General features: G+C 39.8%; 1 protein-coding gene across 1 annotated transcript; it reads right to left on the bottom strand.

The window, feature by feature from the left end:
- Nucleotides 1-4: 4 nt before the first annotated feature.
- On the bottom strand, nt 5-13,559 carry tmem102 (transmembrane protein 102). The gene is made up of 3 exons (XM_036597355.1): nt 13,441-13,559; nt 11,740-11,950; nt 5-1,508 (listed from the first exon to the last, which is right to left on the bottom strand). The coding sequence occupies exons 2-3, from the start codon at nt 11,939-11,941 to the stop codon at nt 145-147; spliced, it is 1,566 nt and encodes a 521-aa protein (XP_036453248.1). The 5' UTR covers nt 11,942-11,950; nt 13,441-13,559; the 3' UTR covers nt 5-144.
- Between the last annotated feature and the right edge of the window lie 6,360 nt (nt 13,560-19,919).

Genomic DNA, 19,919 nt, shown 5'->3' with positions numbered 1-19,919 from the left:
AACATCACTGATTACGCCCAACTTGTGTGGGGGCTATTCATTTTGAAACAGTACAGTGCAATGCACAAGGTAGGAGTGCATGCTCTCAGCTTTAACATTTAGCTTTAGCATTAGCTCTGTGGCTCTCAGCGTGACTTTGTTATCTCAGTAGAACTTATCGTCAATGCGGAAATGTGGTCTCGTGACATCATCTGGGTTGAGGAAGACCGAAATGGATTTGCCAGGGTTTTCTGTGACTAGCTGCTGCAGCCTCTGTGCTAGTCGATCATCTTGAGGTGACCCTGCTGCAGATGGCCCACGGCTGGGTGACGAAACCCCATGTCCGTTACTGGCCCCGGTAGCTTCTCGTTTCAGCTGGCAGGCCTGCCTGGTTTGCTCCAGCGCCGCACGCAAGTGTTCGGCTGGATCAGAGCGCAAATGTGCTAGTTTCCGAGCCACCAGCAGGGCGGCGCCATCGGTAAGGTGCTCTAGCATGTTATATTGAGGGAGGAAGTAGTTGGGGCAGTTTTTACCCAACACGCAGTGGGCTAGATCGTCCAGGAGGCCCAGGAGTAGGCGGGCAGGTGTCTCTTGTTCTGGGCAGCTCAGGTAGGCTGCAGGTAAGCGGTCACAGGCCCAGAAAAGCAATGTGCGGAGGTGGTAGAGGCTAAGGCCGGTACGAGGACGAGCAAGCAATCTTGACAGAACGGCCTTGGCCGCCTGGAAGGCCGCAGCCATAGGGTAGGGCACACACTTCTTCAACTGGACCTCACTCCGCGAGAAGGCCAGCCTCCACTCACGGTCTGGTCTAGAGGCAGACCCTGCAGCCGGGGAACAGCAGGGCAGCAGATAAAACCCACTGATGGCCTCCTCTTCGGTGATCTTTCCATCCCAGAAGTGATTGGTGGTCAACCAACTTTGTGCAACTGCTGGCCAGCCACGAAACGACACAACGGGTAGAAGATCGTAAAGCACACGGCTGGTACCTGCTTTGAGGATCAGAGTGGTCAAAGGCCCATTCCGTTCAATGCGATCCGGAACTGGAATCCCTCTTTGAGGATTCCGCCGAAGTTCATCCACTGCTGTTCCCACCACATTCCAGAACCAATCCGTAACCAGCAATGGCGAAAAGTAGCATCCATCCAAAGACTGTGGAGACTGCAATGATGGAATTGACCCCAGTATGGAACCGCCTTCTTCCTCTCCATCCTCATCTTCCTCACGCTGCCCATTGGCTTCATCCTCACAGCAGATACCCCATCGAGCCAGCATGGCAGGGTCGCAGAGCCGTAAGCTGAGCCAAGAGTGGCATGGCGGAGACTGGCGCATGTCCAGAGTTACAGGCTGGTTGCGGTCATGCAATTTGAGGGCAGGGACCAACAGGGTGAAATCCAGGTCAAAGTCCACGCCTCGGGCGTAGTCACCCAGGTCCTCGGGGTTCAGGTCCAGAACACCCTCCCTGGCACCACCGGACAACAGCAGGTACTCGTTTGCCACCGGAAGCCTCTTGTCCACCTTCTGTACCAGGCCTAGGAGAGGACACATTCACCGAGTCAGAAAATTACTTTATTACACACCCAAAAAAAGAGCACCCAGACTTTGACTAAAGTACGGTACATAATGTTCAATGACATTATCACTGGGTATGAATCCGACTTGGACTTTTTGTTTTAAATGTCAGCTTTCCAAAGCCCAAGGCAATGTTTCACTGAGCTATGTGTATTTTTTTATCCTTTGGAGAAGTTAAAGTAATTTTTAGTAATTCTTAACATCTCACCAAAGCTGCAGAGACATTCCATGTACAAGCAATGCAGTGGATATGTGTAAGAGACTGTTGTGTCTGTGTGCGCTTCTTTCAGACTGTAAGCTACATCCTGCAGTTTAAATCTTATAACATGATTTCACTCATCCAATTATCTGCAAACTAAGCCAGCGTGTGAACCCCCCGCCACAGTGCTGCAAACGTGGGTGTATAACTCTTCTTGTATGTGTGAATGAGTGTGAAACAGACAGCTTGAGAAGGAAAAAGAGAGAGAGAGAGAGAGCGAGAGAGAGAGACTGTGAAAAGAGAGGGGACATGCTGAGAAGAACATAACACATTTGGAAAGGATATAAGAGAAAACAAGCACTTAATGTTCTTGCTCACTGTACTATGACATATAAGAAGTTTAGAATTTTAGATGCTTTCTTATGTCTATTTCTCACAATTCTTCATTACGGTTCTGTGCACGGTTAGGGAGCTTTCACACCTACCTTATTTGGTCCGGACCTTCGGACATTTCAGTTTGGTAGAACCAAAATAGCAGGTGTGAAAGGTGCCTCGGACCATGATCAAACTAAATCATTGTTCAGTTCGTTTGCAGTGTGAAAACAATGTTCTGGATAGTTCCGACTTTTGGACAAATTACAGTAAGGCTATCATCGGCCATTAAACAACAGAAGAAGAAAACCAGGAGAACCAGAACCAGGAGAGAACTAAAAATGAGCCACAGTAGCACACAGGGAGAAGACAAGATGAAATGTTTAACTGTAATTTGGTCTAACAAAAAAAGTCAACTTGAAAAAACAATGTCAAAACTTGCAATTTTTTTCTGAGAGAATAAAAGAGAAGGGATATTCATTTTTCTCCATTCAAACAGAAAAGGATACCCACAGAACTGACAGTACACCAACGCCAGACGCTTGCTCCTCTATAAACAATCAATGTCAAGTATAGGGAGATGCAGCTCACATAGATGATGATGATGATGATGACAATATGTAGGGATGTCATTCTAAGTTCTTTAGTGCGCTCACTAAATAGCAGTCTGAAACCAAAACTAACTAGATCAAATACAATGTAACAAAAACATTAACCTTGGTTTGGACTTTCAGGTGTGAAAACACAACATTAACCTTGCCAGCGACCAGGGGTGGACACAGTAGAGAATTGAGCCAACGCAGACAGCATTTAATTTAAAGGAATAATTTGTTGAAAAATCAAATGTACAATTCATTAGTAACATGTCACTCCATCACTGTCCATTCACTCTCTTGTGCCATGACCTTCCATGTGAGGTTCCAAAGCATACAATTATTTTATACAATAAAAAAAATAATAAAATATCAAGCAGCAACTACATTAAAGACGAGTTAAAAATAATCTTAAAGGAGTAGCTGGGAGAAAAATCTAATTCACCCAATTTTCCACTTAACCTAAATGCAGCCAATCAGCCGAGACATGTTTGGTGTCCAGGTTTTGCTTCTTTAGTTTAGAATAGGAGCTGCTCCAACGGTGCTAACAAACACTAGAGGTGGTCATTAAAACCATTTCTACAAATACATGTCAAAATCTTCATATATTTGTTTTAAATTACATCGGTAGGTCACGTAAACATGTTTGGGAAAAAAATGGTAAAATGCCAGACCTTATTTAGACATTTAAGTTAATACTGGAGCTACATTCTCATCCACATAACACCCCATCTTCCGGTACTATTCTGCCTTCAAACTCTGGTAGGATGTAGTGCAGAGCCTTCTTGTAAAATGTCACTGCACAGGTAGAAAGTGTTAACACAGTCAAACCTAAGGCCTGCTTACTATAAGAGAGTTACAAGCTGTTTATTATAAAGAAATCTACTGGTAGTCTTGTATGTTATTACCAATTTCCTACTGATGCAGACACATGCAAACTGTGGCTTTGGGCAATGAACAACAAACTAGCAAAGGAGACCTTTAGAAAAGCAACACAAAATTCAAATAAGAAGCTGGTGAATAAGAAGCTAACCTCAACTCTGTGCTAGAGGGTGGGTCCAGAGAGTCACTGGTGGGTTCAGCATCCAACTGACGCATTTCTTCAAGTGTATATTCAAGTTCAAACATATACAGTTGAGAATCATTTATACAGAAAACGTTTGACTCAAATTTGTAATCAGACATCGCACAGTTTCTGTTTCTTTTCTTTTTCATTTTTATAGTTCACAGTGAATCATACTGTGATCTAAACCATGTTGACTTGTCTGAGGAACCTGAATTAAGACCTGGATGTGGTCTGAACGGGCTGAGAGTTTTGGCATGTATTTGTGAAAACGTTTTGGGTGATTATTGACTTCCAGTGTTGGTTAGCAATATTAGCCTCATGTGAATTAGATTTTTCGTCAAACTGTTCCTTAAAGATTGTTTTTAACTGATCTTTAATATAGTTGCACCTTGATATTTTATACTGTGTATATAGTGTATACTGAAAATACCATTCCCACTATATGTCCATAGAATTAACCAATCAGGTTGTATGGACCTTGAGACAGGGAAGAAGGCATCCATGACATTCTTCAGAATACAGAATACAGCAGTGTTCAGAAAACCCTTAGTCATGAATGGCCACTTAAGCAGGAGAGTTTCTTATCACACATATATCTCTCACCAGGCTGTGATATGTAAAACGTCACACATTTAATACATGCAGAGACCCCTAAAGCCTGTAAGACAAGCAAGATTAAATCAAAGTGCGAATGCTGTCTTTTGTTGTTGAGAAATTGGACGCGCACACACCCGCCTGCCAGAAATAGGCAGAGCATTCTCAAGCACTTCTGAAACTGAAAAACAAAAGATAAAAGGAGTGGAGAGGAAAGAAACTGCACAAAGGAAAAAAGAAAACGAGCGAGGGGGGGAGGCATGCAGAAGCGAGGAGGGCAGTGCAGCGAGAAGGCTCGGATTTGGGTTTGTTTTGTTTTATCTGAGAGGAATAAATTGGGTCAAATGGGGAGCAGAGGAAGAAGAAACTCTTATCTCAGTGTGATGGCTTCACACACATAGAGAAAGCAGTCAGTCCATTAGAGCAGCCTTACAGCCTCGGCCCTCCACACTCCACTTCTGCGCCTATCTGCTAGGCAAGGAGGGGAAAAAAGCACCGATGAAAAACTTTTTAATTCAACTCCTGTCAGTGCTCAGTTTTCTGGGGAGACGGCAAGAGCTGTGCGTCATCACACACACCCACACTCATACCAGCATAGATCTCTCCTGCCTACACTGCACTACTGTGACAACTGCAAATTAACTTAAACAAATTCAGCATCAACTCTTTCAAAAAAAACACCTGAATGCTAGACAAAGCAAACATGATTCTGTGATTCTGAGTTGAAAGACATCATTTAAAACTCCTCTGAGGTAATAATTAAAATGCTGGGAGTTGGTGATAATATGCAGACAAAGAGTGGGGGAGTAGGTAATATATAGGGGAAGACTTCAGAAGGTGTAATTGCTATGCAAAGCATAACATAATTAAACAGAATTCAGGTCAAAGGAGCCGGAGGAACATCTCTAACGAAGCCCCGATGTCACACTCGTCTAAAGTGGTTCCTCAAAGATGCAGGCCTTGATATTTAAACAGAGACATTCCAATTCTTTTTACAAACTTAAAGCATTTAAGAAACTGGCAAAAAAAAGCAAAAAATTGTTTTTCAGAGAGACAGAGCAATCGAGACAGACAAATGAAGATCTATGACCATTTGCACATCTTTTCTCTGTTTAACAGACAGAATCTCTATCTGTCTTAAGAAAGGCAGATTACTCTGAGAAAATGTAAATGAACAGCCTCACTAAATTCCACATTTATTCATTCAGGCCACGTATGTGGACCAACTATCGTTCTCTAGTCCAAATTAGATGAACGCCTAAAACGCAGACTCGGCTGTCATCTGTCTGATCCTTCACTCTGAGTTTTCTGTGTTGGAAAAAGAAAAAGGAGTACAGCTGAAATTCATCTTTTTGTAAGGGGCTGAGTGCAGTATTCGGTGACAGATCTAAATACATGATCTGTCAAATCTAAAGCACCTTTGGGCAGCTGTTCTTCATGCCATATGTTTGGGCATATGCTGTTCAGATACGTGATACCCAGAGCAGAGCTCATAATTATGCAAATGTAATCCCCTATGGAACAGAAACCAACAATTAAAATCATTTTACATCCGTTCATGAATTGGGGTTCATCCAACTTAATTACATTAAGTAATATGAGCTACATAAATAAATGTTGAGAGGCTGAAATGATCTGTATGGAGTACCTTGCAGTGTTCAGATCGGGGTGTCTAAACCTGATCCTGGTGAGCTACCAACCAGGAGAATTAGTTTAAACACTTCTGGCTCTCAGAGTGCTTTCCAATGGACAGCACATAGGCACGATACGGTTACAAATATGCAATCACAGATTTTATCATCATTTCCACTGCCAAGTGACATACCTGAGCACCTGTGCTGAATTTGGTTACCCTTCTTGATGGAGTACCAAGCACACCAAACCAGAAACTATGAGTTGAGCTAGAAATGCAAATCTTCACAGAAAAGGTTCATATAAAACCAAATAGCATGTAAATGCCAAATCAGAACTTGAAGCTCCTCCACTGTTGCAAGAGTTTGTGTCTATTGTTATCACTAGTGTTGACTGTCACCACCACCCCTTCTAAGGAACCCCATCTACTTTCACAAGTACCATGGAGTACCAGGAGACCAGAATGCAAAGGTGATGTTCTAGTAACTGGATATGTGAGATGACTGACAAGAAACTCGATGAGGATGTTTAAAAGGTGATAATCACTGTGTTGGGAAAAAGAACTAACAGACAACTAAAGAGGACTAATTTACCTTTAAAGAGTTTGCCAAATAATGTTAAACAAAATGTACAGATAACGTTTTATTCACTTTTACCGTTACTGTGATTATGTAGGCAATGGTATAATCAATAATGGTTACTAACTAGAATTAAAAAACATAGTGCTTATTATTTTTGATATTGCTTATGCTTATTACTAAATATTAATGATTAGAGCATCATTCTTGTTGCAAAACTGCATAGCAACTCTTTCTTTATCATTACATGATTATTTAAAAATAAACAAAGATAAGTGAGGCTTAGCAGTCACAAGTCAAGGACACGACCAGACATGGGTGAACTAACTGCAACTTAGAACAAAAAAAATACTTTTAATTCTACAAAAAGGAAATGGACACAGGCGTTTGACTAAGGTACAAATAGTTCTGGATTCAGATTAGTAACCATACCATCCTGAAGGCCTTCATTAACTGGATCATGTGTGTTAGATTTGGGTTAAAGCTGCATCTCTTAGGACAAGGCAGTAGATCTCCAGGACCAGGGCTGGGCACCCTGGCTTTAAAACCTTCAAAACAGAGATATTCTTCGATGAAGATGATTGGCAGTTAGACATTATTCAAATTTCAAACAATTATCCGTGACTGACGTGTGGTGATGGATTTGGATGTCACGTAATTATACTGCTGATTGACATACAGGTACAGGCTAACCAGTTTGGGATGTGCCTATTAAATCTGCAGGAAAAAAAAAACGGAAATAGCCAGACCAGTGTGCAAAAGCCAGTCTATCAGCAGTTGGCCGTCTGACTCCATGATTGCTCTGCCTGAAGCATTTTACATGCCGGCATAAAACATGCACTGATCACCTCATTAAATGCTAGTTAATTACTTTAATGTTACGATGGGAGTCTATTCATAAACATGGCTGTTATGCACAATATTAATCACCACAAAGCGCCACACCAGTATTGCCTTTTTACAAGGTATTAATTCAGCACCATGCTGGGTATGAAACCCTTTTTTGGACACATAACACAGCTAGAGGAGTTTGAACTCAGTGGCCCTGTAATCCACTCAGCCCACTCAACAGGATTTTTTTTTACCAATAGTAAAATCAGCACTATATATGCTCCATAATTACCACAACACAATCATCTATGTAAGACAGCATGTCAGATTGATACGCATTCAAAATTTAAGCGGAATGAATACTAAGTTCCTGTTCTACATACAAGATATAAACGTGATTAGCCCACAAATGCACACAAGCCATCAGGGCAATGAGAAGATGTTTTACTTAACATGCAAATATAATTAGCCTTTGACCATGAGAACAAGCAACCACATCATCTGCATGAAAGCAGTGATCACTCAGCACAACGTGATTATGGAATTAGTAGAAATATCTGTCAAGTATCTATTTGAAATGCACCAAGAGGGAACAGGGACCCAGGAAAAAGGAAGAAACCACACAAAAACAGCGAGTGGAAGCAAACAACCACAAATTCGCATTATGCAAGTGACAACATGCTAATTGGGGGATACCGGCTTCCATTCATTGCTGGCCATGTTAGCATATTTGGTTAAGTTACTCATTTAAGACCCACTAAGGATTCCTCCCATCTGATAGAGGAAGAATTTGAGTGAATACTGAACCAACAAACTAATGCTTTATTCAAGCTGGATTTGTTTTACCAGAGAAGGTCCTGTAGTGTCATTTCTAAGGGCTTTAAATGGCCAATTTGTATGGAATAATATATATAAATATATATAAATATCTGTGGAATTTACGCCAGATTGCCCAGATCGAAATACGATAGCTTGGATGTTCTGTTAATGTTAAGATTAAAATGAAACTGGTCCAAACAAACAACAAAAACTAACTTTTCAGTTAACACCAGATAGAACAGCATTAGGTCAACAGAGTGAGCTCACTCAACTTAAACAAATGCCGCCTGACAAGACTTCCTTTGCAAGAGGTACTTCAATCACATTATCCTTTCCTTTGTCTAATTAGGCAATCACCAAAATGTAGTAGATTACAGCAGTCCTGTTATGAACTTGAGGATAAAGGAACTGTGCCAGGTCAAGCTCATCTGAGCAGCAAGCCTTTTCTTCCAGTCGGGGGATGTGGTGCGTTGAGTGGAGCGGAACTTTATGCAAATTAATTAAATGAAGCCAATGAGATGTGTCTACTTAATCAGGCGCTTGCATGATTCATGTCTGTAGTTCAAGGTATGAAACATTAGTTCTGTTTTTCAAACGTTTCTTTGCAACATAGAAGACCAGTGACAAATGAGAACGGCCATATCTGAATTCATGCAGAGAATGTGTAGTGAGGAGAACTGCCACTTATTGCTTATTACTTATCAGATGTCTTCCAAGTTTAGCAAGCATTAGAGGGCGCTCACGAGTAGGTCCACAATGAATGGGTTAACATGGAGCATTTGAGCAAATGCATCATTTGTAAATCCTTAAACATTTTTATATAGAAGAATGCATCAATTTCCTGAACACAGAACAGCGCAAAACATTTTAACATCGCCGTTATATTTCTGAGCGCTTTTAAACTTCAGTTATAGGACTTTATAACAGCACCTTACATACAATTAATGACGTCATTCAGTGCAAGACACTTTACTCAGCCAATGAGCTGCTCCATTCGCCAGCCAATCAGCACTCACTAGCAGTAATGCTAGCACCCTAATGCCTAAATCCTGTTTGCTGTAGAAACAAGGAAATATACAGTTAAGTTTTATTTGCTTTTTTTTAGTGAAATATAGACTCCTACTTTCTAAATTTAAAGCAAGCTCCTGTTTAACTTTTTGTTTTTAGCCGTTTAGCTCCATTTACCTCGATTCATTTAGGACTCACTCGTGGGCACCTTCTGGCATTTTGCAGTAATGTTTTTGATATAACAGGAGAAACTGGAAGTGGCCTGGCTCCCCTTAAACTGGCTCTAATTCATGTGTTTGTTGTTTTGTTTTGTTTTTAGGCATATAGCAAAAAAATACAGCAACGAGGCTTGTAATGTGAACAAAGCCTTAATTACTGTGAGGTCAATTTAAATAGGGCTATTATTACTGTGGGAGCTCTATAACTGGCAAATTATAAAAGGTAATTTGCTGCAGAATTATTACTTATAAGACTTGCAAATTCATACTGGATTAAAATTTTGACAGTAATCTCTCAAATTAAGGCATCTCCACAAGTAAAACTAATCCATCTTAAAAAGAGCTCAACAAGAACCCTGTCAGAAAAGGAGGAACTGTGTTTGGCACTTGCATCATTTCACAAAAAACCCATGACCTTTATCACAGGATGGAGAGCAGCTGCATTTTTGAGAATAAACACTGCGCTCCCCACTGGCTTTCCTGCACAGCACTGAGCCTTTAAGAATGCTATAATGCTGCTTCAGTATAATGAGCTCTTCTGGGGGAAGAGGGTCGAGGGTTAGGCCTGAGTACATAGAAAAGCATGCCGAAAGTATGCAAATGTTTGTCTGGAACAGCACTGTAAGATAAGCCGAGCAAGTGATGGTGATTGTGATACACTGTTTTGATCAGAGTGAAAATTTTTCTGCTCCCTTTCATCATCTGTTTTTAGAACCAGAGTGGAATAAATGAAGAACTCAGAACCTAAACTGCATGTGAGCTAACAGGAAAACAGTGAAGCAGTTCTTTGAGGGTATACTTGTATTGTAAGTTGTAGTTTTCTTCAGCAGTTTTGATTTTTTAAGTATGTACCCCTTGAACAAGGTACCTGGATAAGATCATTTTTCTTGTTAACCTACAAATGCTCAATCTCAATACGTGTGTGATAAGTTAAATAAACAAAGCCCTAAAATAGCTCACTATTGACTCTGTGTCACTAAAGAAAAGGAAAGAGATAGTGTTGGAATTCTCTATCAGTGAAGTTCTCACTTAAAGGAATCTGGGTGCCAATCAAAGGGGGGGCTGAACGAATGAGGAGTAGCAGAGAGATAAGCAGAGTGATATAAACTATTTGAAAATCTGTTTGCACCCTGGGGAATGAGAGTAGATAAAGATAAACAACAAAAAGTACCAGAGAAAAATAAATCTCTCCAGCAGGCAGAGAATAGAGGACAGAAAGCACTAGACAGATAAAGTACTGTGAGGTATTTTACAGACACTGACAAAAAAATAGGTCAAAGAGAAAGCTACAGGCTAAAGTGTGAGAAAAGAGTAAAGGAAAAGGTTATGGTGGAAAACAGTACAGCAGGAGAGCCAGAGAGAGAGAGAGAGAGAGAGAGAGAGAGAGAGAGAGAGGAGAGAGAGAGATACATGGAAGCTGTCTGTTAACTAATCCAGTTTTTGACAAGATTATGTGAAGCGGCTGTTATGATATTTTCAGGAGAAGAATGAAAAGCTCAGGCAAATCTCCCTCTCCCTCTCTGAGCTATTGTCATAGAGACTAGCAGAAGAAGACGGGATGACAGTTACTTTGTGCGTGTGTGGTGTGTGTGTGTGGGTGTCTAGGTGAGAGAGGGAAATGTAGCAATGAGTGATGAGAATGGGATATTGAGAGTAGAGAAACAAAAAAGAAAGAAAAAATGCAGGGATTTAAACCAGAATAGATCTGGCTGGTGATGCTGTAAAACAGAAATAGACAGAAAATGGGAACAGTGCCACCTATTGGTCAGACAGGCTTACCTGCAATCAACAGTGTGGTAGATTTGTGTGGAAATCTCACCAATGAATGATAGAATCAAGAGAAATACCTGGACAGTGGCCACTGTGTTTGGAAGCATAGATTGAAACTACTTCAGCTTATTAAAACCGTAGCAATATTGAAAGTATGTCTGCTCATTAAAGGTATACTGCCTGTGAAAAGTTTGGAGGAGTTGTGTGTAATCTTCACCTTTGAATAGGATTATCTGATGTAAAAATTATGTCTATATATGTGTTGTCAGAAAAAAACCTTGTATCTCCATTTCTGACGTTTTGCAGTTTTTGACATAATTTGAAAATGCCTGTTGCCCTTTACATTGTATGTAAATTTCATGATGAATGGACTAAAAGAAATGACCGAAAATGACTCGAAATGACTCGAAAATGTGTGGTTCCATTGACTTACGTTAAAAGCCAGGTATGTTTTTTTTTCCTTCTCCTGTAAAGTTATCATTTTGGAGATTTTATAAAACGTGTTTCTCACCAAGCATGTTGAAAATGAAGTCTTTGGCAGTGTGCACCTCCAGTGCAGTCTGGTCCCCGAACTCGCCCTGCTCCAGCTGTACGAGCTCCTGCACCTGCGTCGCCAGCTGCTCCAGTGTGGTGCCCGAGCGGAAGTCTACCTCTGCCACGCGCTTCACTGGGGCAGCTGGCCGAGCGGCCACTGCGCTCATCAGCGTTTCCATCAGGAGAACCTGAGAGAAGAGCATATTATAACAATTAGACATGACAAGCAACCTATTACTTTAAAGGGAATTTACCTAGTACCTTCACTGATAAGTTGTCCACATTTTGGAAAAAGGAGTTTTGTTTTTTTTTTTATATAAATTACATTACATTACATCTGTTAAAATTTTAGCTAATCCAAAGCAAGATGACCTGATAATACAATAAGGACAAAAGCTAAACGATATTAAATGCACCATCTTCAAACAGGAATGTGTGGAATGTATTGATTCTACTGCTACTAAATAACATCTTTAACGTCTTAAGGGTCAAAATGTGCTCGCCGTGTTTATAAATGTTTTTATCAACCTGATCACTTCATAAATAAAGGTGTCTCTATAGTGGAACCTCTCTCTCCTCAGCCGTGGTCCCAACAGACAGAGCTATTTTGGCTGCCTTTACCGGAGGACACACGTTTGGTTGCTGTGTTAATTCTCTTCATTAAAACTATCCGATATTAATCGGTATCGCTGACTGACCAAAAGAATCGTCAATGCGAATTTAGAAACGTTTCTCCCTACACTTTTGGACTCACAATCCTAAGATTTCCTCTTCTTAAAAGCAGTGAAATATCAATATTGGACGAAGCTGAAGTCAGCTTCTTATTCGAATTTTCCCGTTCCACCTTAAATTGTGCAGGAGATCTGTTCTGGCGGATGTAGCTGCTGCACCGTTTAAGATGGAACGGGGAAATTTTGAACAAGTAGCTGGCGAATAGGAAGCCAACTTCAGCCTCGTAATACTGGAGCATTACTGACTGAAAACACATAAGAAAAAGCTTTAAATAGTCTCACCACAGGGCAACAACCTGAAGTGGCTTATAGTGACCATAAATAAAACGGAAATAAGTCCCTCTGTAATAACGTTTGGGGCTGTTATGCTAATATTCTAACGTTACTTTAGCATGTCACGCCAAAGCTACGTTGTCTCTAACTTTAAAATAATAAAGTATGTAACGACTTAAAAAGACGTTTCTGAAGTTCACTGAGTTGATTGAGCTTGTTGGCAGGGCTCAGTGAACCCCGGCAATCCGTCTGTCCAGCACTACACGGGTCAGTGGGCAGATTACGGAGCAGCGTGGCTAGTTAATTAGCCAGCTAATGTCCAGCTAACTAGCTAGCTAACTTGCCTGTTTATGTTTTCACACTACCGACATTCGTGAATACCGAATCCAGACTGTGAAAGCCGTCAGCGCTGAGGTTTGCTGAGTCTATCGCGGGAAGGGAAGTAAACGGCTGACAGTTTTGCACATACATAACCTATAAATGTACCGTTAGCTGCTGCTTCTGTCTCTGCAGGAAAAATCACATTCCACAGCTTTGCTCAAGCAGCTCGGATTAGCCGGCTCGCTAGCAGCAGAGCAGGTGTGGGACAAGTGCATGAAGCTAACAAAACGGTTAGCTGCAATGGTTTAAACAGTCTGTTTCTACGCCTTTTTTCCACACACACATACACACACCCCGGTTCGTTGGCTTGCAGCTCTGTGTCTTATGCCCCGCTGTTTTTGTTGTGGTATGTGATTTGGAATCCAGTTTCAGCTCCCGTCATTTCCAACTCCAGTCCGGGAACACGCCTTCCCCCTGGCAACACCAACCTCGGAAATCATGGGCCACCTCAGAGGATCCTGGGATTAGTAGTATTTTAACGGGATCAAGCCGTTAGTGCTCCCTGTTTTCTTATTCACCTTCCTTCACTGTGGTAGTCCTGTTCTGAACAAGAGCTGGGGCCAATAAGCGGCGTGTAAAAGCAATAATACACCGTAAAAGCAAATTTATACATTTACTCTTTACCCCACATGTAGTCAATCAGCCAAGACATCCCATATTTCATAGAAATGTACTTTCATATTTTTTACTAACGTTTGTTTGTAATGTATTTCCATATGTTTGCCATATGTGTGAACATTAAACATGGACATTATTACATATATTTCATATATACATATATATATATATATATATATATATATATATATATATATATATATATATATATATATATATATATATATATGTATGTATGCATATGGTTAAATATATTTAGCAAATGCATTTTAAAACATTACATATTTTGAACATATTTTGCATGTATATTTTTAATATGAGCAAATGTGTGTACATCATTTTTCTTTCATATGGTATGTTTGGTGTCTGTGGTTTGTCTCTTTGGTTTTGCACTAGTACAAAAACTCAAACACCACTCAACCATGGGGTTATTTTACAAAGCAAGATTTCTCAGGAAGCTGGATATCATAAGCCAAAAGTTGAGGACACAGTAGTAAACATGACCCTGTCCCAACCTTTTTGAAATGTGTTGCTGGCATCAAATTCAAAAAGGGTAAAAAAAAAGTTTCACAATTTGATATGTTGTGTTTGTACTGTTTTCAATTAAATACAGGATTTGAATGACGGCATTCTATTTTTATTTACATATTGCACAGCATCCCAGCTTTTTTGGAAACACGGTGGTAGATCTTTTTTCATAAGGGACAGTTTTTTGGGTGGAAATTACTTTTATGAGTGGAATTTATTTGGTTTGTTTAATTAAAGAAAAGCAAAAAGTTAAAGTTCTTCTATTAAAATAGTTTTACCCACCTGCATACCTCACAGAATATTTGTATGTTTATGTTCCAACACATAATAAGATCTGCAGATACTGGCCTTCTACAAATATTCTACAAATACCTTCTGTAAAACACAGAATACGTGCACAGACTCTTTCTGTTATTATGCTTCTAAACTGCAGAACTCAAGTCCAACTTTTATAAGGCAGTCAAACTCAGTGCTCAATTTTAAAAACATTTGAAAACATCTCTTCAACTTGCCGTTTAATTAAATTTCTGTGTCTCTTTTGGTACTTATCTGTATAATTTGATCTGTGTCATTGTCTCCTATGACTTCAAATTTATACTCATAATTTCTTCTACTACTGTTAAGCTTTGTCAATTGTCTCTGAAGCACTTTAAGCTGCCACCAGTATGAATAGAGCTCTATAAAAAAAGATATGATTATTAGTATCACACTTGTCATTTACTTGTCGAACAACTTAATAGACCTGATCATTGCAATTGTAAGAGCTACACCTACAGTCTTATTACTGGTTTGTGACACACCCTCACATTCCACCACAAGAGTGGAAGCCAGCGAGAGAAAACCATCTCAAGCTTTAAAAAGACGAAATGTCACCACAGGCACCTCTCAAGCGAGCCCCATGACAGCTTTTAAACTCTTCCTCTCCCCCCCTCTCCCTCATTTTTCTCCATCAGGTGAAATGTGATCAAAAGATGTTCAAAACTACTGCCAGGTCCCCCCGTTCCATCCTGACCCCCTCCACTGAGGTGTCACCTTGAAGCGCCTCCCTTTTGAAGAGGCATCTGAGTGGCTGGCAGTGCAGATAATTGGGGCTGTGGAAGGAAGGCCAGAGAAGTTTTAATTCCTCAGTGCTCCAACTTGGTGCCTCCTTCTCAGCAGTTTCTTCTCATAATGTAGTACCAGAATCACTTTTATTTGCTAATACAAATAGGGTACGTGGACCTTGTAAAGTGCCAAATACAGTGCCCATCACAAAAGTATATACAATATGGGTTGGTTTCCCAGACATAGCTTAAGCCTAGTTCTAAATTGCAGAGCCAATGGTGAATCTCCATTGACAGTTCTATTTATTCTAGGTTTAGGCTTAATCTGGGTCTTAATCTAGGTTTAAGATGGTTGGGGTTATACCCTCACTAGCTGATGCTTGGCATTGGGTACTGTGACTTTAGACCTTTAGACTATATATTTATTTATGAACAGTGGGATGATTTACAAATCTGATGTACAAATGTACTTTTCTTTGTTTTATTCTCAAAATATTGAAACTGCCTATTTATTTACAGCTTTAAGTGAAAAAAATTCCAGATTTTCAACGTGGTCTTAGATTTTGGGCCACCCTGTATGTATGTACAGTTGTATGCAAAAGTTTGAACACCCTGGTCAGATTACATGTTCTGTTCTAAGTGAAAATAAATTACTACATCCTCTACAGGGAACCATCTTAAATATACTATCTGGTGGGTGGCAGTTCTGTGGAAGAAAATGCCTTGTTAATGAGAGAGGTCAATAGAGAATGGCCAGACTGGTATGATCTGACAGAAAGGTTACAGTAACTCAGATAATTTCTCTCTACAATTGTAGTGAGCAGAAAAGCACCTCAGAATGCACAACTATTCAAACCTTAAGGTGGATGGGCTACAACAGCAGAAGACCTTGTTGGGTTCCACTTCTGTCAGCCAAGAACAGAGAGCTAAGGCTGCAATGGGCACAGTCTCACAAAAACTGGACAGTTAAAGACAAGAAAAAGGCTGGTCCGAGGAACTGTGATTTCTGCTGAGGCTCACAGATGGTAGGGTGAGAATTTAACACCAACATCATGAAGGTGTAATAGTCTGGGGAATGTTTTCTTGACACAGTTTGGACCCACTAATACCAATCAATCACTGCTTGAATGCCACAGCCTATTTGAGTATTGTCGCTGACCATGTGTGTCCCTTCATGGCCACAATTTACCCTTCTAATGGCTGTTTCCAGCATAGTAATGCACCATGTCACAAAGAAAAAGTCATCTCAAACTGGATTCATGAACATGACAAAGAGTTCAGTGTTCTTCAGTGGCCTTCCCAGTCACCGGATCTGAATCCAGCAGAACATCTTTGAGATCTGGTAGAACTGTAGATTCGCAGCATGAAAGCACACGCACACACACACACACACACACACATATATATATATATGTGTGTGTGTGTGTGTGTGTGTGTGTGTGTGTGTGTGTGTGTGCATGGACACAGAGAAAAAGAGAGAGAGAGAGAGAGCATTGACTAGGCAATAATGTAATCATTTCTCAGTCTCAGCAACTGTTAGACAATTATCAATGAAATGGATTTCGCTGACCCTAATTTCATTGTACAATACATCTTTCTGAGCTTTAAATCAATTTTCACAGTTTGTGGTAGAGTTACGCCATTGAGAACACACACACAAAGGTTTTTGAAAGAGTAAGTGAGACATTTTGTTGGTTTGCTCTTTAATGATGTCTTTTACACACCTCCTGTAATGTGTCTAGCATGTTACAGCCACCATTTGTGCAGACAGAGAGCACAATGGAAGGTCAATAGTGAGACTGATGATCCAGAAAAGCTTAAATGACAGTTTCAAATGCCATTTACTTTAAGGGAGGTTTACTGCAAACCATAAAAGCTCTCTAGCCGTAATGGTCACCTTTAGAAGGCACAGAGAGGTTGAAAGTGAGATGCAGTGTTACTGTATCCTGCTCAGAGATTCCACTGACTCTGCGTTATGGACTATACTGTTATGATTTATGCTTCTGAGAAAAAAAGCACTTTCTCTGTGCTCTTAACACTCTTAACACATTACCCTCAGTGTGTGTGTGTGTGTATGTGTGTGTGTGGAACGGCTTTGGGTAATCGCATCAGTGTGTGGGCAAAACATTTTCATTTCATTTCAAAGAGGGACAAGCATATCCTCCCACAAACTCAGACAGAATCTCTCTAAACCCTCCCTGCTGACGGGATGTATGTGCGTGTGTGTGTGTGTGTGTGTGTAGCGATTGAGGGTTAGTGTCATGCTGACTTTGACCAGAACCGGAAAATCAATTGGGCTCCAAACACAGCTAGTGTCCAGAAGAAGCAGGAGGTGAGGTAATTACAGTGTGCAGAGGAAGAGGCCTAAGGAGATGTGTTTTGTATGTGTAAGGGAGGAGAAGCAGGAGTAGGAAGAGAGGCAGGGGAGAACGTGAGCACTAAGTAAGCCCTAAAACTTTCTAGATTCACTTATTTTATTTACGGAGAGTTCACTTCATTTTTTTTGTCTCAAAATAGCACCCCCTCCCCCGCTCAAGATTATGATAATTCATTGGCTAATCATGTTATTAGATGATGCATCATTATGGACACTACTATTCAAAAGTATGGAACCACTTGCCTTGTTACTAACTGCTGTTATTTTTTTAATGGTAACTCAAACAGTGTAGATTGGAATACTATAAGCTACACTCTTGGTTCTTTAAGGGTTCTTTAGTAAAGACAATGGTTCAATTTAGAACCATGAGTTATATATAAAACTATTTCATGCTTAAATGGTTCATGGCATGGTGAAATGGTTATTCAGACTGATGGTGAATGGGTTGTATATAGTTCTATATAGCACCTAAAATGGTTCTGCTATTGTTACAATGTCAAGATACAATGTCAATGTCAAAATAATGGATTACCCCCTTTTTGGAGCTATAATAGAGTCACTTCCAAAAAGATTCTATGTAGAACCACATACAATACATTCTCCATCAGTCTGAAGAACCATTTCACCATGCAAAGAACCATTTAAGCATGAAATGGTCCTATATAGACCCCATGGTGCTAAATAGTACCATTCCATTTACTAAAGAACCTTTGAACAACCTTTTTTTATAAGAGTGTAGATAGCAGACAATACTGTGTAAAAGTTTTTTCAGAGATTTATTTAATGTCCAGTCAAAACAGCCATTAAGTACAAGCTGTTCACTTTGAGAGTCAAAAAAACTGAAAATAAATATTTACCAGAGAATTACACTACATTTAACAACTAAATATGATTGCTAAATGTTCAGCATTTAGAGTGTTCACCCTTTGCCTTCATAACAACTTGCATTATTTTCAGACTTCCTTTGAGTTCTGCAGGGATATATTTTTTTCCCACACCTCCAAAGCTCAGTCTTAGAAGTTGGTTGCATTTTCTGCTTCTCACAATCAAAGTAATCCCAAACACATTCAGTGATGTTGAGGTCTTTTTCTCCTTTACTCAGTAACAGCGTCTTAACAGCTACACATCCTTTCAGACCCATAGTGTTGTGTTGTCTTCTCACAGTGGATGGACAGAAACACCTGTGGATGTTTTCAGATCTGAAGTGAGAGTGGAGCTTGATTTTCTCCTCTCTCTCAAAGATGAAAGCTTTAAGTACTGTTTATATGATGGTTTTGGTGGTCGACCAGGTCTTGCATAGTTGTTAAGAATCCTATTTTATCTTATAATTATCTTATTTTATTTTTGTGAAGTCTAGTTTTGTAAACTTTTTTTCACTTATTTTCCTGTGACTTCCTTCTTCCTTATGCAGTTGGATTATTTTACAGCTAATTTGATCATATATCTTCTATGAAAAATCCCCTGAAAAATCTTTTTTTGACTAAAAATTAAACAATTGAAAAGTGGTCTCTGACGTTTGCCTACTACTGTAGTTTAAGAGGTTTTTTGGGAACATGAAGAACGTATGAAATTATCAAATAAAAGGCATTCTGATTTTTTGTTATAACTTCATTCTCAATGCTATACAGCTTTCTCAATCACTATGGAATCATCTACAGCTCTGTTCATCATTCCTAAGAAACGTATAAAGTTGTAGAGTAGAATCACCTTCATATGCATGTACATCCGACAAGCAAGTTTTATATTATTGAAAACAGTGATTCTAAACTTCTGCATGGTTATATTTCCTTGAGCAAGGCATAAAGCTATTCCAGAATGTCAGATTGTGATTGAAGTGACATGTGACGCATCAATATACTCCTGCTCCTCTGACTCTGACAGAATGATATTTTTAGTAATGATTATGTGATTTTCAGCATAGACCAAGACATCGAACTTGTTATTTTGGGAAAACACTGGGCCCCATTCACCAACCGTTCTTAAGAAGAAATTTCTTCTTAAAACCCACTTACACAGTTTTCACAAAGATACTGACATTTACCAGTGTTTTCTTATTTGGGGTTTGTTCTTAGGTAAGAACAGAATCTACACACACTCAAGAGCACAAAGGAGTGAACAGTTCTATGGTTTAAGAGCATTATGGATCTGATGCAGACTTTTTCTCAGGATCTTTCTCAAGAATAAATTTAAGAAAAAACTTAGAAGA

This window comes from Colossoma macropomum, unplaced genomic scaffold, assembly GCF_904425465.1.
Source record: "Colossoma macropomum unplaced genomic scaffold, Colossoma_macropomum, whole genome shotgun sequence".
Lineage (NCBI taxonomy): Eukaryota > Metazoa > Chordata > Actinopteri > Characiformes > Serrasalmidae > Colossoma > Colossoma macropomum.
The sequence above is the reverse complement of the archived record's forward strand: the minus strand, read 5'-3'. Positions and strand labels throughout refer to the sequence as shown.